This window comes from Magnolia sinica, chromosome 18, assembly GCF_029962835.1.
Source record: "Magnolia sinica isolate HGM2019 chromosome 18, MsV1, whole genome shotgun sequence".
In the NCBI taxonomy this organism is placed as follows: Eukaryota; Viridiplantae; Streptophyta; class Magnoliopsida; order Magnoliales; family Magnoliaceae; genus Magnolia; species Magnolia sinica.
Window position 1 is genome coordinate 50029535 of NC_080590.1, and position 22099 is coordinate 50051633.

At 39.7% G+C, this 22099-nt stretch overlaps 1 protein-coding gene across 2 annotated transcripts in view; it reads right to left on the reverse strand.

The window, feature by feature from the left end:
- The window catches only part of LOC131233120 (nuclear pore complex protein NUP1-like), a 30500-nt gene that overhangs the window by 3679 nt on the left and 4722 nt on the right, over positions 1-22099 (reverse strand). Inside the window, exons 3-8 of one of the 2 annotated variants that reach the window (XM_058229724.1) lie at positions 14414-14541; positions 10579-10783; positions 7965-8279; positions 7784-7873; positions 2574-3323; positions 1884-2344 (exon numbers count right to left, since the gene is read on the reverse strand). In XM_058229724.1, the coding sequence (XP_058085707.1) occupies positions 1884-2344; positions 2574-3323; positions 7784-7873; positions 7965-8279; positions 10579-10783; positions 14414-14541 (1949 nt within the window). Of the gene's footprint in view, positions 1-1883; positions 2345-2573; positions 3324-7783; positions 7874-7964; positions 8280-10578; positions 13674-14413; positions 14542-22099 lie in introns of those variants that run through there. The other variant, XM_058229723.1, reaches the window with a different exon arrangement.

Sequence of the window (22099 nt, forward strand, 5' to 3'; positions counted from 1 at the left end):
AATTGATTTGTCGAATCTTTTTCAAATCGTTTGTTTTGACCCCAAAATAGGTCTAGATCTAGCCTAAAATGAGTTTTTACGCTTCTTCCATGGTTTAAATGAAAAAAAAATAAGAGAAGACGAGTGAAATTTTGAAAAAAGAAATAAATAAATCAAAATTGGGCTTTTATGGGCGTATCGGCATGTATTGGGCTATATCAGCCCTGTATCGGCCATATCAGCCATGTATCGGTGCCGATATGTATGCCCCATATCAGCCAATACAAGTTAGTTTTTTCGTATCGGGCTGATACGACCCTGTATTGCATATCGTCTTGTGCCGATACAAATACAATACGGCCGTATCAGCTGATACAATACCGATATTCATATCTATGAGTGGATCAAAAGAAATAAATACAGGACCAAAATGGTCAAGAAACCTAGTAGGAGAGTACATGCTAAAACCAAGATCATATCAAATCAGTACACTTTCTAACTGTAGAAAGATCAGAATTTTTGGTAATGAATCTCAGCCTCTTTTATCTTGGTAAGGTAAGCTAGGCTCACAAGATTAATGTTGAAGGAAACATTGCCTCCCAAGGAGCTATGGGCCTAAACACAAATGTTATCTATGGCCAGTGTATCAAGGGTAATAATTGCTTTTAAGTGGCTTTAAATGGAACAGGTAGACACTAATGGCATGTTTGTATAGATGGATTCCAGAGGAAAAGAAACGGGAAATAAATATTATTAAATGATAATTTCCATGAGAACTATTGAAAGTGGAATCTTATATTCCTCTCACGATACTCGCCTAATTTCTCATAGCAAGAATTCAAATTATGGAAAATTGTAAGGATTGCTTGGTGGAATTTGTCATTTTCTTTGCTATCCAAACAACACAAATTGTCACATCAAAGGAAGACACTTTTCCTTTTCCATTGTTTGTCATGGAATCGATGGTTTCCAAATATGCCTTAAAGAAAATAAAAAACTTGAAAGGAATAAATATGTTTCTATTAATGTTCACAAAAAAAAAAAAAAAACTGTTTCTGTTGCATAAGTGGATCCCAACTCATTCATCCAGACTGTTGATCAGACGGGCCACATCGTGGATGGGACTGACAAAGAAATCCTCTTGATCAGCCATTCAATGCTTAGATTTTTCCCAGACTGCTGTTGTACTTCTCTCGACCACTTAGGCTTGCTTATCCAAAGGGTCAGATCTTCCAATCTGGGAGAGTTTGGGGGTACCTCCCATCAATGGAGGGGCAGATTTGATCAGTAAAGTAGATCGTAAACCACGCACATCACCCGCGTGGACTGAGAAGGTAAAAATACTACGTATCTTCAATCTTCATGCATCAGGACATGATAATTTCCTCATTTTGTAATGCCATTTTCCAATTGCTAATGCAAAAGATGCGTTTTAGTAAGAAACCCCAGCTTCTTCCTTTTTAGGGGGAAGGATAAAAAAAAAAAATCTTCAAAAACATTTCTTTTCCACCTAAAGGGGAAAAAAGTGTGAAAACAGAGATTTTCTTCTTCTTCTTTTTTTGCTTTTAGCCAAGGAGGTAGCCAACCCCAATCAATCAGTTGGGACAGGGCTTAGATGATGATGATGATGATGATGATGATGATGATCAGCCCATGAGGTCTCCTAGGAGTGACTAATTAGCAGATGGTGCCATCCAATGAAGTGCCTTAAAACCTTGGGGGAGCCGAGAGTGAGATACTACATGTTACAACACCATTTTTTTGCTATTCATAGTTAAACTAAAACTTTATTAGAAGCCAACCCCATATAGTTGGGACAAGGCTATGGCGACGACAATGATGATGAGAACAACAATGATGATGAAGATTTTGATGATGATGGTCTCTCAAGAGTAAAGACAAACCTGCTCAATAACTCCGTGGAATCAAATTTCAGGCCCAAAGTGCTGCTAGCATTGGTGGAAATTGAAGAAAATGTAACAGCAGCACCCTTTTCAGCACTTTTAGGGTCAAAACTGAAAATAGGAATACCAGTTTGTTCCTTCAGAAGGACCGATGAATTAAACAGTGAGGATGACTGAACAGTGCGTGTTGGAAGCAGACTGGGAGTAGTAGGAGAGGTAAAGGTAGCAGCTTTTTCAGCAACAATATGCCCATCGGAAGCTTTCGTAGTTGTGTTAGCACCTTTGTTGAATGTCAAAGATGCAGCTGGCTGGCTTCCAGAGGAGGAAAGAAGAGGCTTCTCTGCTTTTACTGCTTCAGCAACAACAGTTTTCTGCTCTGATGCAGAAGATTGTCGTTTTTCTTTTTCAGCTGTCGCCTGAGTAGAAGAATTCTGATTATCATTGTCCAGCTCCAGAGATTCCTTCAGGATGAAGACCAAAACATTAACAAGTGTTAAAAAGAGGATCCTTGACTATTGGAATGTAGGCAAAACTGAAAAGAACAAACTAATACATAGAAAAAAGCCAGAAAAGTAAGCAGAAGGCGAATAAACCACGTGATTGAAATAAACCACTTGAAGCGACCTTTGATCTATGAATCCTAATTTCTCACTCTGAATATACAGTGAAGATGAATCTCAAGGTACCTACCTTAGGTGCACTCATCTGAAAAACTTGTTTACCACATGGTGGATTTCCAGCTAAACCAAAAATTGCAGAATCTGCATGCCTCATACCAGACAAGGTATCTTTAACAGAAAAAACTGTCTTTTCCACACCAGAAGCTTCAGAAACTTTAACTACTGCATGAGCAGTTGTCATAGGACCATTCACTTCACCTCTATCTTGATTATGAGAAATAGCATTTCCAGGACTAACTTCATTCCGGGTCCAGCTCAGCTCATTCAAGGTACCACCACCCTGTGCATTCTGAAACTTTGGGGTTTGCATATCCTCCATGATTTTGAGAGGCTGTCCATTTAACATATTACACATTGATATAGCAGGTGACTTCTCCTTGGATATAGTTGCTTTCAACTCAGATGATCTCTCTTTGGGAGAAGGCGCTAACTTATCAAGCTGTTGCAGTATTTTCTGTGCCACCTCACTTGACTGAGGAGGAAGACAAGTGAAATTTGTAGTGGAAATTCTATTATCTCTGTTTTCAGCAACATGTAGATTTGAGGCATTGTACTTAGTTTCATCCATCATAAGCGGCACTTGCATAGACGACATGGAGCCTTGAACAGCATCAGAACCAACCTGAGAAAAGGAAACTGGAGGATTTCTATGAGTTGAGTTCACATCTTTTAGAGGAGAAATCAGATTAGATTTCTGACGAACCCTACGTATAGGACCAACAGATCCGAACTCGATGATGGAACTCCTCCGCTTCAATACCTGTGTATTAATATATATAAAAAAAAATAAAAATAAAAATTAAAAATTAAAAAAAACAGGTATGTGTCATGAAGGTGAAATCCAATAAATCTATTAACTAGTTAGAGACCTATTTAAATAACTGCATATACAATTTTAAAGCTTCCATCTGAATGCAACAGCACAGGTGTACCAACATCTCTTGTTTCTCCTATTCTTGATTTTAAGTTCCGGATTTAATGGCATGCTAAAAGCATGGGAAATTTTTTTATGATTTGCAAACAGAATTGAGAAATTAAAAGTGCTTATAGAAATCTGCTTAGAATAAGTATATGCAGAATTACTTCAAAATAGGCAATCCTCTGAAGTGAGCACATGCAATATATTCCCTCAAAAGTGCAGTTAAATAATCAACATAACTTTCTTTACCAATTCTTTTATTTGGCCGAGAGAAAAAATCTCCACTCTTCGTTGATAATATAATATTTACAAGAAGTCTTTTCTTACTATTTGTGTGGAAATATTCAAAAATCACAAGCATATCTCAGCTATAGGTGCAAGAGGGTCGGGTTAGTTTGGGTAAAGGGGAGTCCTGGACCTGACCGATTTAACAATGGGGTCTATATTTTAACCCCAGACCCAACTTGTTAAAATCTGGGTCGGATCTCGGTCTGGCCCAAATGACCCATTTGTTTAATGGATTAGATCTGGGTATAGAAGAATCTAGATCCAACCCATGAGATCCATGGGCCTAATTTGGATAGAGTCAAGGGTGAGTATGGGTCAGATCAAGGCATTCCCACAATGGTCCCTACATAACAGACAGCCCAGATCTTGTATAATTGTGCTTTGGTGGCATCTGTATCGTGCAAGTCCCCATTCTCCCTTCCTTTTCTTTGCCCATTTGGTAAATAGATGAGAAATGATCAATATAGCATCCAATCTTGCCAACTTTCCACATCCATCCATAATTAAGTATTATATATATTGAAAGGTACCAAAAATTTATTTAAGATGCTCAGAAAACCAGCAAATTACAACAAAACCCAATCCACTGAAGGAAGATAACAACCAGCTAAGAAATCAATACATGAAGCCCACTCCATAACATTCAACTTAGCCCTTCTAAACAAATCCACCACTGACCCACACTGATTTTGATTTTTTTTTTTTTTTTTTAAGATAATATTTCTTTCTTCCCATAAAGCCCAAATACCCGCTAGGAGAACGAGCCTCCAAATCGCCTTCCCTTTCTTCCCCACACCTCCCCCATGGCCTTCAATAGATACCAACATCACCTAATCCATGTTAAAGATTTCCAAGAATCTCTCCCACATTTCTCTCACGAAGGGGCAATGAATAAAGAGGTGATCCATCGAATACGCACTCTGCATACACATAACACATGTTGGGGATGATCATGTCTCCTTTTTCCGAGGTTATCGATCGTGAGACCCTATTCCTTCCCACCAACCATGCAAAGGCCGCAACCTTAAGAGTACTATAATGCCAAAACAAGTAAGGATGACCACAATGCGGAATGATCATCCACAATCGTGAGAAAGTAATGTGCCCCATTGTGCGATGTGGTGAGATAGCCTCCACAAATGTCACAATGAATTAATTTAAAAGGAATATCACTTTTATTGTTGCTTAATTGAAATAATTTAAGAGTCTACTTAGCAAGTTGACAAGCATCACAATAAGAAGAATAAGAAAAATGACACTTGAAGTAGAGGATAAGTGGGATAAGCGGGCCATAGATGGCTGACCCAATTGCATGTGCCAGAGACTTGGGCCAAGAGGATGAGATACGGACATGATGGTAGGTGCCGAGAATGATGGTGGGATATAATGGTAGAGTCCATCTCATACTTCAACCACTCCAATCAACTCCTCGAGGACAGGTGCTGAAAAACACAGAATGTAGGGGAAAAAAAATGATAGCACAATTCAGACTTTGGTTGAATTTACTAACAGACGAGATTGAAATGAAAGTTTGCAACACAAGAAAACCTACCCAAGTGCACTTTCTTCCACACTGCAACAACCTATAGAACGAACGAACGAACAGAAAACCTACCCGAGTGCACTTTCTTCCACACCAAGAAATCTCTCCTCGACAGATGGTTGATGGATGTGGAGACAATCCAAAATCCTAACAAACTCATCCTGCCTCCTCATCCAATAAACAGTTGATCTAAAAGCCTAACAAACTCATCTCCCTCTTTCTTCCACACCAAGCAATCCTCTCCTTGATAGACGGTTGATGGCCATGAGACAAGCCGAAAGCCTAATAAACTCATCCACCTCCTCATCCAACAGGTTCCTTATATGTGTGGGTGGGGTGGGAGGCAAACCACAACACCACCAAACATAAAGAAACACCAAGCTACAAGAATATTTGCTGCAGATCTAGCCTAGCTAACCCTGGAAGCTACTCTCTGAGTGTCACTTCCCCTAGCCATGGATCTTCCCAAAAGCCGATCCTCTCCCCCATCCCCCAATGAGAACCAATGCCTTTCCTCAATTTAGAACTCATCCCTGCAATCGCCTTCCAAAGAGCAGTGGCACTGCATAATGAAGAACATTTTGTCCAGCACCTGCCAACCTGGAGCCTGTACTTGCTCAAAACCACTTGCCTTCAAAAACTATCCCCTTTTGTTCCGAGGCACCAGTCACTTACCCAACAATGTCGAGTTCATAAGCTCTAACTTCCTAACCCCCACTCCCCCATCCTCATAAGACAAGCACACTTCCTCCCACTTTGATAAATGAAACTTCTTCCTCTCTTTTGCACCTTGCCAACAAATAATAATAATAATAATAATAATTCCAACCTTTCTAAAACCACCCTAGGGAACCTAAACAAGGACATGAAGAAGAGAGGCAAATTTGACAAAGCTACTTTAATTAAAGTTAATCTCCCTCCCAAAGACAAGTATCTACCTTTCCTTTTCGAAATTTTCTTCTCGACTTTTTCGATTGCTGTGTCAAAAAATGAATCTTGCCAACGCACGAGAGAGTACCGAACACATCAAAGGAAATGATCCCACACTACACCCAAACACTTCAGCTAGCCACTCCTCCTCCCTGAACATCCTCAATCCCAACAGCTCACTTTCGTATGTTAACCCTCAACCCCGACTCGACCTCAAAATATCTTGCTATTCTTCTCAAATTATCCACTTATTCCGCTTTGGCATCACAAATCAAAATGGTATCATCTACAAACTGGAGATGCGAAAACTAAAACCCATCACTTTCTACCCCGAAACCATTAAATGCCTTGTCTAGCATTCTTACTTGAAGCCTCTACCACCACCACAAACAGAAAAGGAAAGAGCAAATTGCCTTGCCGAAAACCCGTTGAAGATCAAAAGAAACCCTTAGAAGATTCATTGACTAATACATAGAACCTAACCGAACAGATGCACTACTGAATCCAACTCCATTTCTGTCCACAGCCCACACGACCCAGCATATAATCAAGAAAGTCTTAGTCTACGTGATCGTAAGCTTTCCCCCACTTTTCCTAATTAAACTTAGTAATTATAAACAGTTCCTAATTCCCACTTCCCTGGACTTGTGCTAATTAACTACTTTTCTGGGTTTGGGTTAGGTCTGGGCCTAACTTAGGACGGTTTAGGATGGCCAAATTGGACACATTTACAAATGATCCGACTCAGGTTGGCTTAGGTTGATTTTGGGAGGTCCTAGACGCAATCCATTTAGTAATATGGATGAAATTTCAACCTAGAGTCTAGACCCGCTCCAACGAGGTCCAAATTTTGGACCCATAGCCGTTTAATTACAGATTGGGCCCAATGAACCATCAAGTTGACCTGGCCCATTTGAACCCTTGATCTCAGCAGCTAGTTGCTAATCAGTGGGTGATAGAATAGCAAACTACTCAGTCATAAACATTTGTAAACTCAAGCAAGCTTCCCTGCAAGGTTCTCTGATAACAGTGAAAACAAGTTTTCCTCTAGGGTAGTTATGGTATTAAAAAGGATTCTTAACCAAACTTGAACAAAGAAACAAGAAAAGAACATGCATACGTATGTAGAGAGAGAGGGAAGACATCCCTCCACAACAGATTATAAATGTACATACTTTACAAGTCCTTTTTTTCTTTTCAAAGGGTATATACTTTACAAGTTTGTCAATATAATAATGAACAGGCCTCAGAAAGATCATAAGCATGACATTGAATATGAACTTTAACAGAGTAACTTCTTTATTATTGCATGAACCAATTAATAGGCAACAGAGTACAGATTCTTCGCTTTCAAGTAATGCTAGACATGCCTAGAATAAGAAACTGTAGATCAGAGACCAAGCAAACACACTCAAAGTTTTCTTTACAGTACAAATGCATGAAAAATAACTAGGAAAGCATCTTCCTTGTTTTGTTCTTTTTTCCTTTTTTCTGAACAAGTAGGAAGGCATCTTCCACCAACTTAGAAATACAGGCCTACCTGGTTACCATTGGAAAGCATGTTGTTCACCCGTGGCCATTGAGATGATGTTGAGGGGCCAACATGGCCATCATCAATAGGCTCAGTGCCCTGGAACAAAGCAAACAAAGAAGTTACACAGGTAAAGAATCAATGCAAAGGAAATACAAAAAGTAGAACTATATTATTTCTGACCACATACCTTGAGAGAAGCTATGGAATGAAGTCTAGAATATGGAGAATGAGTCATGCTAGACATAGAAGATCTGCCTCGTGGTCTTGGGGTCTGATAGCTATTTTCAGAAAGTGCAGGAACGCCAGAAAAACGGCCAACAGATCTTGCTCCAAGTGACACATTGGGTGACTTTAGTGTAAATTGTAAAATATTTGGGGAAGCTGTATCATCCCTAAATATACGATTCCGCAAACCTAACTTGGGTGGAGAGAGTTTTGAAGATCGACTGCCCATGTAGGCTTTTGCAAGTTCTGCAGGTGAACTAATTTGTTCTTCAGGAACCTGTAGAATGTTATCAGAAATAACTGAATATAAAAGAGAGTCAAAGGAAATTAAATAAGTATTAATTGTTCATCCTTCTACTGAGTAAAAAAACAAGCACATGACCACCTGCTTAGTTGGTCGAAGACAGGCAACTTCAAAAAGGATTGCGTCAGCCCATATTGGTACATCCACCTATAGGGGTGTCAACTTTCAATGGGTTGAGCAGGTCCGTTGAGTACCCGACACAGACCAGGTGTTGGTGCAGATGGATGGGTTTGGTTGCAGATTTGGGTATTGTATTTTAGCCTATTAATGATCAGGCCATATGTGGGTATACCCCTGCCTATACCCCGAACCTGGTTTTATATGCATGCATGCCTACATACATACACATGTGTTCTAATCAACGCTATTTCTTATGTGCATGTAACCGTATAACTCTTGTGTGTGTACCCTGAACCCGGTTTTATATGAATGCATGCATATGTGTATCTAATCGATGCTATTTCTTATATGTGTGTAACTATACATCTGTGCGTGTACCCTGAATGCATGCATACATACATATATGTGTATCTGATCGATGCTATATCTTATGTGCATTAACTACATATATCTGTGTGCACACATATTGAAGCTATTTTCTTACTTATGCAGTTGATAATTCAGTTCAAGCTATTTTCTTCACATGGTCTTTATTGACTTGGAAGAAGCATGCGATAGGATCCCTAGAGAGCTAATCCAGTGGGTGTTGGGAAAGGAGTCTCAAGCAGATTTATCAACATAATTAGGGACATGTTCGAGGAGGTGGTAACAAAGTGAAGACCACTGGTGGAGAGAAGTGAGTTTCAAATTACAGTAGACATACACTAGGGGTCATCATCGAGTCCGTATCTTTTTGCATTTTCTATGAACAAGTTAAAAATCCATTTACAGGAAAAGGTAATTAGACAGAGGATTGATTAATGACCTAGTTTGGATTAATGAGAGAGGATTGATGCAAAGCCAGAAGTACAGAGAACTAGTTCACAGGTTTTGAAATCTTTCCTAACAAAATCACAGTTTACGAAATGTTTTAGCAACAATGAGAGTGAAAAAAAAAAGGAACTAGTTAAGATTGAATGGACATGAAGTACCCAAAATGACCATTTCCGATACCCTAGATTGATAATCATGAGAAAAGAGAGATTGATGAGGATGTTGCTCATAAAATTCAAGCTAGGCAGATGAAGTGAAAATGTGCCTCGGGTGTTTCATGTGATCACCAGATACCAAATCAAACTAAAGGAGAGATTCTAACAGATACCACAAGACCAACCATTCATCAATAAAAGAAACTATATGACAATCAATGCTTTATGGGACAGTGTTGGGCAGAAAGGAATAAAATGTTCATCGAATAATTGTACTGAAATGAGGATGTTGGAAAGGTGAGTGGCAGGACAAGGAATGGGAGAATCAGAGGGAATCTAGAAGTGGCCTCAGTAGGCAATAAGATGAGGGAAGCATACTTAGAAGTCTTGGCCATGTGCATCAAAGACCAAGAACTTCAGTTGTTAAGAGTAAGTTGGTTCAAGTTTAAGGCTATAAAAATACAAGGGAAAGGCCAAAAGGGCGTAGGTGGAGGTAGTAAGAAAACATTTGATGACTTAGGAGGTCCTCTCGGCCCACCTCCTAAGCATCATATTCTACAATTCAAGCGCCCCGACCCACCTCCTCAGCCAATCATAGCAAATCAGCCGTTGCCGACCTCATCCAAGGGACAACAACAATCAAGTACTTCATCGGTTGAGGCTGTGTCTTCATTTGAAAAATACTTCAAAACCAAATATTGGACAGGGCTCTCCGTAGAAGACTATTCTAAAGAAATTGATGAGGGTTTGAAACGTCACCAAGAAGCTTACTATAATAAATGATAGAATAAATGATAGTAGGATAGGGAAAGATTAAACAATCCCAATCTCCCGTTCAATGAAAAATATCTTACTCCTCATCACCCCAGTCCGCCACCATTCCCCACTTCTACACGAACAATGGTTATTATCATAATAATAATTAAAAAAAAAAACCTCAAATCGTGGACAGACAATTCGTCACCTACGTCGTCCGTTCTGATTTAGGTGGAGGTTATTTTCACTTGTATGAAATTCATTCCTATGCAAAAACAGAAGGACCATTTTTGTTTTATGATGTTGTTTGTGCCTGTCTTCACCATTTTATTCAGGCTATAAAACAATTTGCATTTTTCCAAAAGAGAATAGCAAACACCACCAAGTACGCAACTGTCTAAACTGCAAAAGGAAGAAAGAATGTTTACACTTAAATCAATGGCTGGGGTTGAGATGCTTCCAAATAATCTTGAGCTCCTTACATTTTCCTGTGTTGAAATTGTTGCCTTTTCCTGTCCCGCAGGAGGGGCCACCATTTGTGATGTACTTGGTTCAATTTTTTTATCTTCATCATCTGCGGATGCATCGACTGTTCTCGAACGCAGTAGTTCTGTCAAGCGATCAATTTCAACTCTAGACAGCAAAAAAACCACCTCAGAAACAACAAACCAAAATTGGTGTGAATATAGAAGAGCATCTAAAGCAGAATAAAAGTACATAATGCATTGAACAGCAGGAAGAGTTCAAAGTTCAAACAACTAGAAAAAAGCAGGGAAAATTGATAGCTATGATGAACAAATAAGAAATACATAGTTGAGTCAGCAAAAAGGAAAATCCATGTGAAGCTTCTCATCACTGTAACGAATGGGTACATACAGAGCTCATCAAATGCCTCTAGAGACACGACAAATTTGTGCCTCCAGATCATGTATCATCGACGTGTGAGCTTTTCTTACGTATTGTAGAAAGAAGTTTGATATCAATAAAGTTAATTATCCCTCTCTACTCAACTATTCTTGTGGGTGTACTCTTGTCTATTTCTTTGCGATTCGGGTGTCAAGATCTCATCAACTAGATAACTGGGTTGCACCATTTTGGTATCAGAGCAGGTCATCTTTGGAGATTTTCAACTCTACATCATCTCATCTCCTAATGATTTCAAAGCGAGTGACACAAGAAGAGTTTGTGCAACCTAATTGATCCAAACACTCACACAACGAGTAGATCAACTCACGCATACGATGGGCAATCTCACTAATCAAGTGGGAGAGCTCCAATGTTGAGGGAATCCAGACAACGAAGTTGGAGCACATGGACGCGTAAGGAGCTCCAGCGTTCCTACCCGCGACTTATGCACATGACCTCTATCAAAGATGTCGCAATCTACGTAAGGGAAACAAATGGGTAAATGAATACACTGAGGAGTTCCATACATTAACATCAGAAGCAGAATTTTGTGAGTATGAAGACCAAAAGATTTCAAGATAACTTAATGGTCTTATTCTAGACATAAAAAATGAATTAGTTTCCAAAGATGTATTTAAGATGTCCAATGCATAGGCACTTGCATTAAAGCCACGATAATTAATTGGGGGTTTGGGAGACAATTCGATGCCCCACGAGGACTGTCATCAACATTGGGGCAGTGTGCTAACTTCCCATATAAGGTAACCATAGTGCCTCCCATAAGTCGAGGGATGATCGGCCAACGTCCGCTAAAGCCGAACCCCAACCCAGGGGGAGTTGGTTATGGACGAGGGGCTAGTGCACCCAAGAAGGGGCAACAAAATACTCTTTTTACGTGCTTTAAGTATGGTCAACCGAGACATCGTTCTTTTCACTATCTTGAACATCAATCCATAGTCAAAGTGAATTTGGCCGAGGAAGGAGAATATATTGAAAACATTCCCGACCGCATACAAATGAAAGCTGAAGATGACACAGAATATGAAGATAATGCATATGAGGACGAGGTGCATGTAAAGGACGATGTAGCATATATATACGGTGATAGAGGCAAGTCGTCGGTTATCCAACAAACTAAGCTATCGATGTCTCGAGTGATTGATGAGGGGCAATGGTTGTGGAACAATATCTTCCATATCACTTGCACTTCTGTTGGGAAGATATTCGCAATTTTGCAAACAACGAAAGCTATAAGAACATTGTTTCAAATGAAATTGTGGATAAATTAAAACTTAAAGAAAACAAACATCCATACCCATACCAGATTTATTGTTTCAAAAGGGGGTAGAAGTTTTTGTTAACTTTAAGTACTATTTTCATCCTCTATTGGATCTAAATATAAGGATGAGGAGTGTGACCTGATCCCCATGGATGTAAACCACATTTTATTAGGCAGAGTAGTTGCGGGACTGAGATATGGTGCATTTGACTCGGGTTAACACATGCATTTGACTTGAGCTAACACCTATTCCTTTGTCAAGGAGGGTGTTAATATCACATTGCACCCAATGAAACATCTTCCAGCACACAGATCTGATAAAGGCGAGGGTCAAAAATCGCTCACCGTGGAAAAGTTTAAAGAACAAGTAAGGAAACTGCATCATTTATGTCTTGGTTGCTAAAGAAGAAATGGAAAATTTAGATGTTCTGCCTCCCATACAAGAGCATCTTCATGAATATGAAAGACATGGTTTCCGAAGAACTCCTAGTTAGACTTCCTCCTATGACAAACATCTGGCGCCATATTGATTTAGTGCCTGGTTTGAGTCTACCGAATCTTGCACACTATTGAATAAGTCCAACCGAACATCTTAAACTCAAGTGCTCCACAGATAGGTTGTTGGGTTGCTACAGAAGGGTTTAATTCGAGAATGCATGTCACCATGTGTTGTTCCTACATCATTAACCCTAAGAAAGATGGATCTTGGAGGTATGTGGAGTGTGGACAGATGTATGATCGACCAGATTACTATAAAGTACTAGTTTCCTATTTCTCAGTTGAAAAATATGCTGGACAGTCAGCATTGTTCAAAGATCGACCTGAAGAGCATATATCATCATATATGTATCTGGACCGGGGGCGAGTGGAAAAATGCATTTAAGACGCGAGACGGGTTGTATGAGTAGCTCTTTACGCCATTTGGCCTTTCAAGTGTGTCCAGCACTTTCATGAGGCAGATGATATAGGTACTCGACCCCTATATGGAAAAGTTCTTAGTTGTTTATTTCAACGATATTCTTGTTTTTAGTCCTGATTTTTCTCTTCACCTTTATCACTTAAGGCAAATATATAATGTATTACAAAGGGAATCACTATTTGTTAACTTGAAAAGTGTTCATTCCTTATCAATAGTGTAGTGTTTTTTAAGGAGATTGTCTATAGAAGGAATCACATTGAAGTTGCTGGCATTATTTATATCCTTTTGTTCTGTCTACTGCTCAACTTGCAGATATCTTCGCTAAGGCTCTTACCATAAAAGTTGCGACATATTCTTGGCAAGCTAGGCATGATTGATATATATGCATCAGTTTAAAAGGGAGTGTAGACATGTATATTTCTGGACCGTGGGCCCTCTCTCTCTCTCTCTCTCTATAGACCATGGGCCATCTTTAATTATCCTCTTATTTCTTTTATTATTTCCCTTTCTTTTGTTTTTCCTCCTATATCCTTAGTTCTGAGGGTATTTTATGTAGTTTGGGACATCACTTAATATAAATAAGAAAGGGGTTGGACGTCCAGCCCTAGTTAGAGTTCTTTCTCTGTTGAAGGTTTTGCCTCACTGGCAGGTTGAATGGCATATACACACCACATGAGCCCTACTTTCGCTCGACTCCATAACCTATTGTAGAGTTGACTCCTTCCAATCATTCCTCATTAATATGTTTGTGTAAAGAAAGTCTCATACACAACTGTTTCAGCAATAAGTTATTACTGATCAACAAATAACTTCCAATCTATCATGTGTCTATGAGATCCAACTAGTCCAAAAGGTTGGCTTCATCAAGAGGATCACCCAATCCACTCATCAAGTGGGCCACAACATATAAAACAATAGATAGAACTAAATATGATCCAAAGTGCATGTGTTGCCCAGGTGTTGAGCGGATTGGGCTGATTTTTTGCACAAGGTGATCCTCATGGTCGGGCCTACCTTTTGAACCGGTTATCTTAGATATGGTAAGGATAAACATCTCACATATGACAAATGTTTGATTGGAGTATAATTAGATCAAGAAGCAATTCAAAGTTAACTAAATCATAAAGTAATGCAATGTCATGCAACAGAAAATGCTTGCCTTGTGAAGGTCTTCTGCTGTAGCAGTTGCTCAAGTTCATTAATTCCATGGTTGTCAGAACTATTGTTTGGTTTTCCTCTTTCATTGCTTCCTTGTACTTGTGCTTGTGCTTCAGAAGAAGGATTCTGCTTCTGAAAGTTTTAAAAATCACATATCATAAAAGAGTCAGCTTCACCACTTTTGAGGACAGTTGTATCATGCAATCATTGCATGACGATATGAGATCATTCCAAAGAAGAAAATGGATAACTAGAAATGCTAGAACTAATGGGCAAAAAGCAGTGAGGTTTCAAAAGCAGGTAAAACAACAATAATATAAACATGTCATGTACATCTCGCAAAACCTAGAACCAGTGTTTTAAATAGCTTATGCTACATACCTCATGAAAATAGTTTAAGTTGCACGTAGCCTATGCTACATGATAATTTACATTTGCTACGCGCTACATAAGCTTGCACTACACACTACATAGCTTACACTACAAGTTATTTTTCACTAAAACAAAAATCAATTGATGCTTTCAATGATATGTTACATTTTTCTATTTTTCAATAAAAATTATATTTTCAATGATTCTAGTAAAATAATAAAAGTATCGGTATTAAACCAGTTTTGTTGCTCTTTCTTTTATCTTTATAGTTAATCATTGCCATTTTCTATAATTTTTTGTTGTGTTTGGTTGCACCAAATATCATGTAATTTCATGATAATATTTGGTGCAACCAACCGCAGCCTTAATTATAAATCTAGAAGTAGCATGTAGCTTACACTACACACTATGTAGCTTACACCTCACACTTCAGAGGAGCTATTTAAAACATTGCCTGGAACAATAAAAGCAACAAACCATCTATCAGTATATGCACAACATAACTGAATTTAAATAGAAGGACAGGGTGTAGACACAACCGGTTGAAATTTTTTCCAAGTGGCTGCCTTCGCATGCCAAAGTATATGATATGCCCTGCTGGAAAGATTACCATGGAACGCGGTGGGAAAAGACCAACTGATGTTCCTGTCTTCCTGAAAAAATATTTTTAGAAAGAAACCCTCAACCATAGGACCCCTATACTCTAAAAACATATGGAACAAATGATGTGGCCCTTGCTTTCACTCCACCGGTCATCGAGAATACATATGACCAGAAATCAACTTGAAAGACAAAATATAGGCCACGAGAACCCTTTGTGCATAAAGTATTTGACTGCCCTAGGTCTAGATAGTTATGAAAAAAAAAAAGTTCAGGGAAATGCTGTAGTGGGTTTGGTGCATGGGAATCCTCTCATGCACTCAGTTGAATTTTGCATGCATGGGCAATCTATATCATCAATCCAGATCATCCATTTGGCCCTACCCACTCTTCATATGGCACCCTGTAAAAATCATACCAACCAGATAATTGTAACCAACCGACCAATGTCCTGCACATGAAAATACATCCAAGAGTTTTCAAAACAATAGGTCCAATCATCATGTCAATCATCCAATGAATGTGGCCACCTCGGATTGCTTATTTTTCTACAGGATTAGTTTGCTCAGTCAATTATTTATTCTATAGCTCAAAAGTTAGAAAATGGATGGTTATAGAAATGGGCAAATATATGGATGGTTCAAATTAACCAATTGAAGTGATTTTTTGCACAGTGGCCTAGACAAGTGGGTTGTACTTGATGGGCAATCCAGATCGATGATATGACTCTGCCACAAAGTTAAAATGGAACTAAGCTAACGGGGAGATTGAAGATTCCCATGCATTAAGTGCCTTTTTTTGGGACTCTTGATCAACATTACCTGGATCATGGATCGCTCCAGTATGGTACAGGAATGGACAGATAGTATGTTACTTCAATGTATGGTGCGCTAGGGGTAGGATCGTGTGGGTTGCTCCAGTACATACCCTAGGTATATACAGTATAGTTCTACACAGGAATTGATAGCATGTAATTCATCTACTAAATTACTCTCTCAGAAGCAGCAAGATGGAAAATTCTCCAACCCAACAATCTTCCTTAGCCCAAATTTTGGTGTTCCGAATCACCATTAGGCTCCATGTTGATCCCACCACATTCAACACCGCCCTGTCTTAGCGAAAGCCTGAAACGACCTCTCTCAGAAGCAACGAGATAGACAATTCCCCAACCCAGCCTTAGCCCAAATTTTGGTTTCCCAAATCACCAGTATGCCCCCCGCTAACCCCACTATCTTTAAATTTGCACTACCCCCCCCCCCCCCCAAAAAAAAAAAAGTCCACTAACCTTTGGTAGTTTTACTTCCTGGAAAGCAACCAGTTGCAACTTGAACTTCTTGCAGAGATTCCTGATTTGCAACCTTTTTTGTGGACACCCCATGCCATGTACATTCCAGCTGAGCACATTCATTAAGACAATTTTTGGACCCACTTCCCTCTTTTTGCACTTCTGAGGCCTGGCCATCGTAATTAATGGATGAGACCAAGTTGTTCAACTCTCCTACCTTTTGAAGGTTTCTGTCGTTCTTTTCTCACAGCTCTTGCAAATGCAGGCGACCCCTTTCCTCAATAAATTGAAACACAACAATATAGTTTTCTTGCCTGTCTCCGAAAGAAACCCCAATTAGTCGCCCAACATGTCCCAGCACTACCTTTACAAGTCTCATTCCTTGCCCCATTAATACATGACTTGCCTTTCTATCCATGATCTGATCACCGATTCTGATTCATTGTTGCCCTCTTTTGCTAGAGATTCTAGACGCTCGATTTTCAAAGGATTTTCCATTACTTCTATTTGAAGATTCGTGAACTAGTTGCGTCTTGTTCTTCTGACTTCTCCATTGCTTCTTCTTCCGCTGCTTCAGCTAAGCTATGCAACATTCTTCCCAATTCATAAATGTCTCCACATCTTCGTGGACCACAATCATGGTTTCCTTTTAGTTGTATCTCCGTGAAGAAGGGATGGTGCCCGCAACTCGCCGGCTTTGCTTTCCCCTTCATATCTTTCTTCGGAAACCGCATCAGGCAAGAGAGGAGTCTGAATTTCTTTTTTTTGAGAAATTAGAGAGGTTAGAGAGAGAGATTGCCAATTGCCAGATTTTATTCCCTCTGAATCCCTTTCCACACATCACGGATGGAAATGTTTAAGACGTTGACATGTGAGAATTCCATCGCGCATACGAGGAGAGCCTTGAGTGAGTTTCTTGGCTTGGCTCTAACCTACATGTCACAACCTCCCTTGATTTTTTAAAAGCAATGTTGTACCTTCACACATGTTGGAAATCTCATCCATTATCTCCCTACGGTGGCTAGGTCCTCACCACGTGTCGGCTCTTCCTCACGGTAACCTCCCTCCACCCTGACGAGCTATATGTGTCATCTTCCCGTTCTCCCAAGACAGTGCCACCGTCGTCTGACAGGACATGAATCTCCCCTCCGATTCGTTTATCACCAACTACTCCTTGACCATAATCTTATGACAAATCTTGCTCTTTCAATGGGTTGCGAGAGTAACTTATGCATGCTTCGTCTTTGTCCGCCATTCTTTGCAGCATGTTCGTCGCTTTGTCTTTGTGGGAGTAGCCTGTGTGTGCCCTCTCTTCGTCTACTCCTTTCCCGTCCGAAAGCTTTCTGAGCTTCTCATTTGGTTTGAGTCTCCAGAACTACTATTTTGTTCTTTTACCACCCTTACTTCCATGGTGAGCTTTCCAACTTTAATGGTTATTTTCTTTGGCACCGATTCGAGTTTCTTTTTTTTATGCATATATAGGCAAACCTCAACACCTAGCATCCTTCCGTGAGTTGATCAATCTGAATCACTTCCCCGATGCACAATCCAATCTCCACGAGAATTTCACATATCCAAAGTTCGAGTGGTAGCTCCAAAAGCTAGTACTAGCTTTCTTCCCAATCAAAGACAGACCACTGCTCCCACCGATGGATCTCCTGAACCAAATCATCCCTAAATAGGTGCATGCCATTATGAATTTCTCAATGTTTTCTTCAAGACGAAGAAACACCCACATCTATTATTCACAGAGGTGTTTGATGACTATGTCATCCCCTTCAACATTGCAGTTATCTAAGATCCATGCGTCGATCTCCTTCTTAGATGCTCCTAGCCTGACTAGGATAACCAGCCATTGTTGGAATGAGTTCTAGGTGCTCTCCACCACGGCAAAGTGAATAAAGACCTCCTGTCTTCCGTGAATTGCTTCTCTCCAGACCCATTGATCCCGATACAAGGCGGTGTCCTCTTCCTAATTTATATCCTTCACCAAGGGTTTGCTTCCATGGCTTGGAATATTGGAAGCCTCTTTGAAAGATTTTCCTTTTTCCTATTTTCTCTCTTCCTTGTTAGTTTCTTTGGGGCGAACACTACTGTAACCCTAATTTCCATTACTTCTCTTCTTCTCTCATTGTCCTTCTGCAATTTCCTCTTATTGACTTCTTCCAGGCCATATCTGGCTCGATTTATCGCCAATTTCCTACCCCTAAAGTTGGCATTGTTCAACATCAATATTACTGCCTCCATTTTCTCCAAGTCAGTCATACAGACAATGCTGATTCCTTTGATAATAACTGCACCTTTCATTCCAGTGCTACTTCATTCACCTTTGATAATAGCATCCATTTGGGACTCTCTCTCTTGGGTCTTCTTCAAGCCTACCAGAGTTCACTGCCCTTGCTCTGTGTGTCCCCTTTCAAATTTCTTGATCTGTTCACTGTTGTAGCCTCCTTTTCAACTTGACCGTCATGTGCTCCCGATCGTTGTCCCGAGCTCGTCTACGATTGCCATCTCGATCACAAGCATCTTCTCAATCACATGTTGCGAGCCATCGGGAGAAGTCAGTTAGTACCCTATGTTAAGCATATGCAAGTTTCTGTGACTTATGTTTCAAAATCTTTTCTGTAATCTAATCATCAAACCATACACTACCACCATTACCCATATAGGAAACCAGTTTCCCTCACGGTCATAGACTCACATGTGTTCCTGCATCAAGAACCGTTAAAATACTGAACACTACAAAAAAGAGGCATTTCCTACTTTCCATGCCATTTCTTTCGTCTACATTTCTCAGGCTAGAAACTATTTTATGTACTGCAAATCTATTGCAACAAGATATCACTTTCTAATCTATAATTGAAGATGGGGTGAACCGGCTGGAAAGTGACTCTGGTGAGAAAGAGGTTAAGGAGGCTGTACGTCAAGATGAAAGGTGACAAGGCGCAAGGCCCAGACATTTAGGGCCTGTTTGATTTTCCATGATACAAGTAAATCGTGGTAAATAAGTAATTATTACTTTTTCACCTTATTTGAAAATGTGAGAGTAATTCCACCAAGAAAATCGATACAAAAGTGTTAACTTAAATATGTGGACCCCACTGTAACGTATATGATATATTCACACAGTCCATCTAATTTTGGGACATGAGCCAAAAAATGAGGCAGATCTAATACTCAACTGGCCCACACGAAAGGAAACAGTGGCCTTAATTCATCCATCATTGAAAGTTGTTTCCTTTATTGGGGCCCACATTAAGGTTTTTTCATCATCTAACCCGTTCATAGGGTCACACAGACATGGATAAGGGGAAAACACAAATATCAGCTTGATTCTAAACTTTTAAAGGCCCCAAGAAGTTTTTAATGGTAGGCGTTCGATTCCCGCTGTTTCCTGTGGTGTGGTCCAGTTGAGCTATGGATCCGCCTCATTTTTTTGTTGATGCCCTAAATTTAGCTGGCATAACAAATGAGCGGTGTGGATAAGTCACATACATCACGATGGGCCGCACGCTGATTTTGTAAATTTCTCGATTTAAGTGTTAAAAAAGTAAGTTGTCACATCTGCATTGGGAAAGATGTGGTAATTACCTAGGTAAATAATTATTACCCATTTACATGGTAATTACATTTGAGCTAAAAAATCAAACAGACCCTTGGACTCTTGCCTTCATTAAATATGTTAAGGAACAATCAAAGACAATCTAATGGTGACCAAGCACTAATTCACCAATCAGTCACCATCAACTAGAGCTCCAGTGTCACCTTCATCACCCTGCAAAGACTTCATACCAGATAGCCTCGTTTGCAGTCTATAAAACATTGTCTCCAAAACTATCACAAATCAGCTTTTGCAAGTTCATGCACTTGGCGATTTTGTCCTTTCAAAGCATGCTATGAAAAAGCGCCAAATCAGGGACAATATCCACTCAACAACAAATGAAGGTATCCACTCAAGAGTGCAATACTCTTTATGTGGAGTATTGTGCAACATTAAGAGGGTAAAAGCATTCAACCATGCTTATTTTGATTTCATCAATTGCATGTTAGGCCACATTTTTTTAAAGGTAGGCCACATGGGTTATGAGGATAGATTCGAAACGTTGGTTTGAGCTGCATTTCTTGGCATCCTTCTCTGTCCTACTCATAGGTCTGCCTTATTCTTCCATAGTTCGAAAGGCCTCAGACAAGGCAACCCTCCCCTCTCTCCACCTTTCTTTCTACATTGTGGTGGAAAGGAAGCAGTAAACTTTTTTTTTTTTAACGCAAAGGAGGCAAAGGATCTCGATTTCTAATCCAGTTTTGAAGCTGCCCAGTTATTGTTTACCACTTCCGCTATGCAGTTCTTTGTTAGGTTTCAGACTCCTAGATCATCAACCCTAAACCTACTATGAGGAGTTTTGAAGCTCTCTTAGGTCTCCAGATCAACCTGGGTAACAAGCTGTCTTGTTGGGATTACCTCAATACTAAGATTGTGTAGCATTTATCTAGGCCTTCTGCTTGGAGCAGAACCTTGTTTAAAGAAGATTCGGGAATTGTAAGTTTTAATGGTTAAATGTGTAAGAAGAAAGGAGGAGAAGGGGAGAAGATTTTGTATTTTACTTTTTAAGATTAAAGGAACAGAGGAGAAGATGAGACCAAGAACTACGCCTATTAGGAGTGAGTAGGTTCAAGTTGAAGGCTCTAAAACATAAAGGGGAATGCCCAAAAGGACATGAAGGTTCTAAAACGGCAAGGAGAATGCCCAAAAGGACATGAGTAGAGGTATTAAGAAATGATATGAGGATGAATGGTTTAATTGAGGATATGGTCCATGATAGTGGAATGGAAGGGTGGAACAAGATTCATGTAGGTGATCCTGATTAGTTTGGATAAGGCTTAGATGATCATCATCACCACCACCATCATATCCTTCAAAAAAAATCATCATCATCGTCATCATCATGATTTCCTTTGGGAGGGTCAAGGAAAAATAAAATGTTATGTCTAATTTAAGTGGGCTGAAGTTCAAAATCAAAACAAGGGGATCCAACGATCCACATGGAGAGAAATCGGGCCCTTCTCTCCAAATGGCAGTGGACATTTGGCTCGGAAACAAAATTATTATGGAGGTAAGTTATTTCTCGTAAATATGTCACTAGAAATGGGTTGGAACCCGAGTAATAGTGGCAGCCGGTAGGAACCCGCACTACCTGGCAATTTGTGGAAACAATTGTAAGATTGGATACATCACCGAAAAAGACAGCATGGTGCTCAAAGATGGCACCAGATTCATAGTAGTTGATGGTTCCAGGAACTCATTTTGGGTTATACATAAGATGATTGGCCATGAAATCCAATGGTGTTTGCCAGAGTTATCTGCACCACTCCAAAGCCATTTATGAAAGTAATCCTACTTTTTTACCTAACTATTCCAAGTGGTCTCATCCA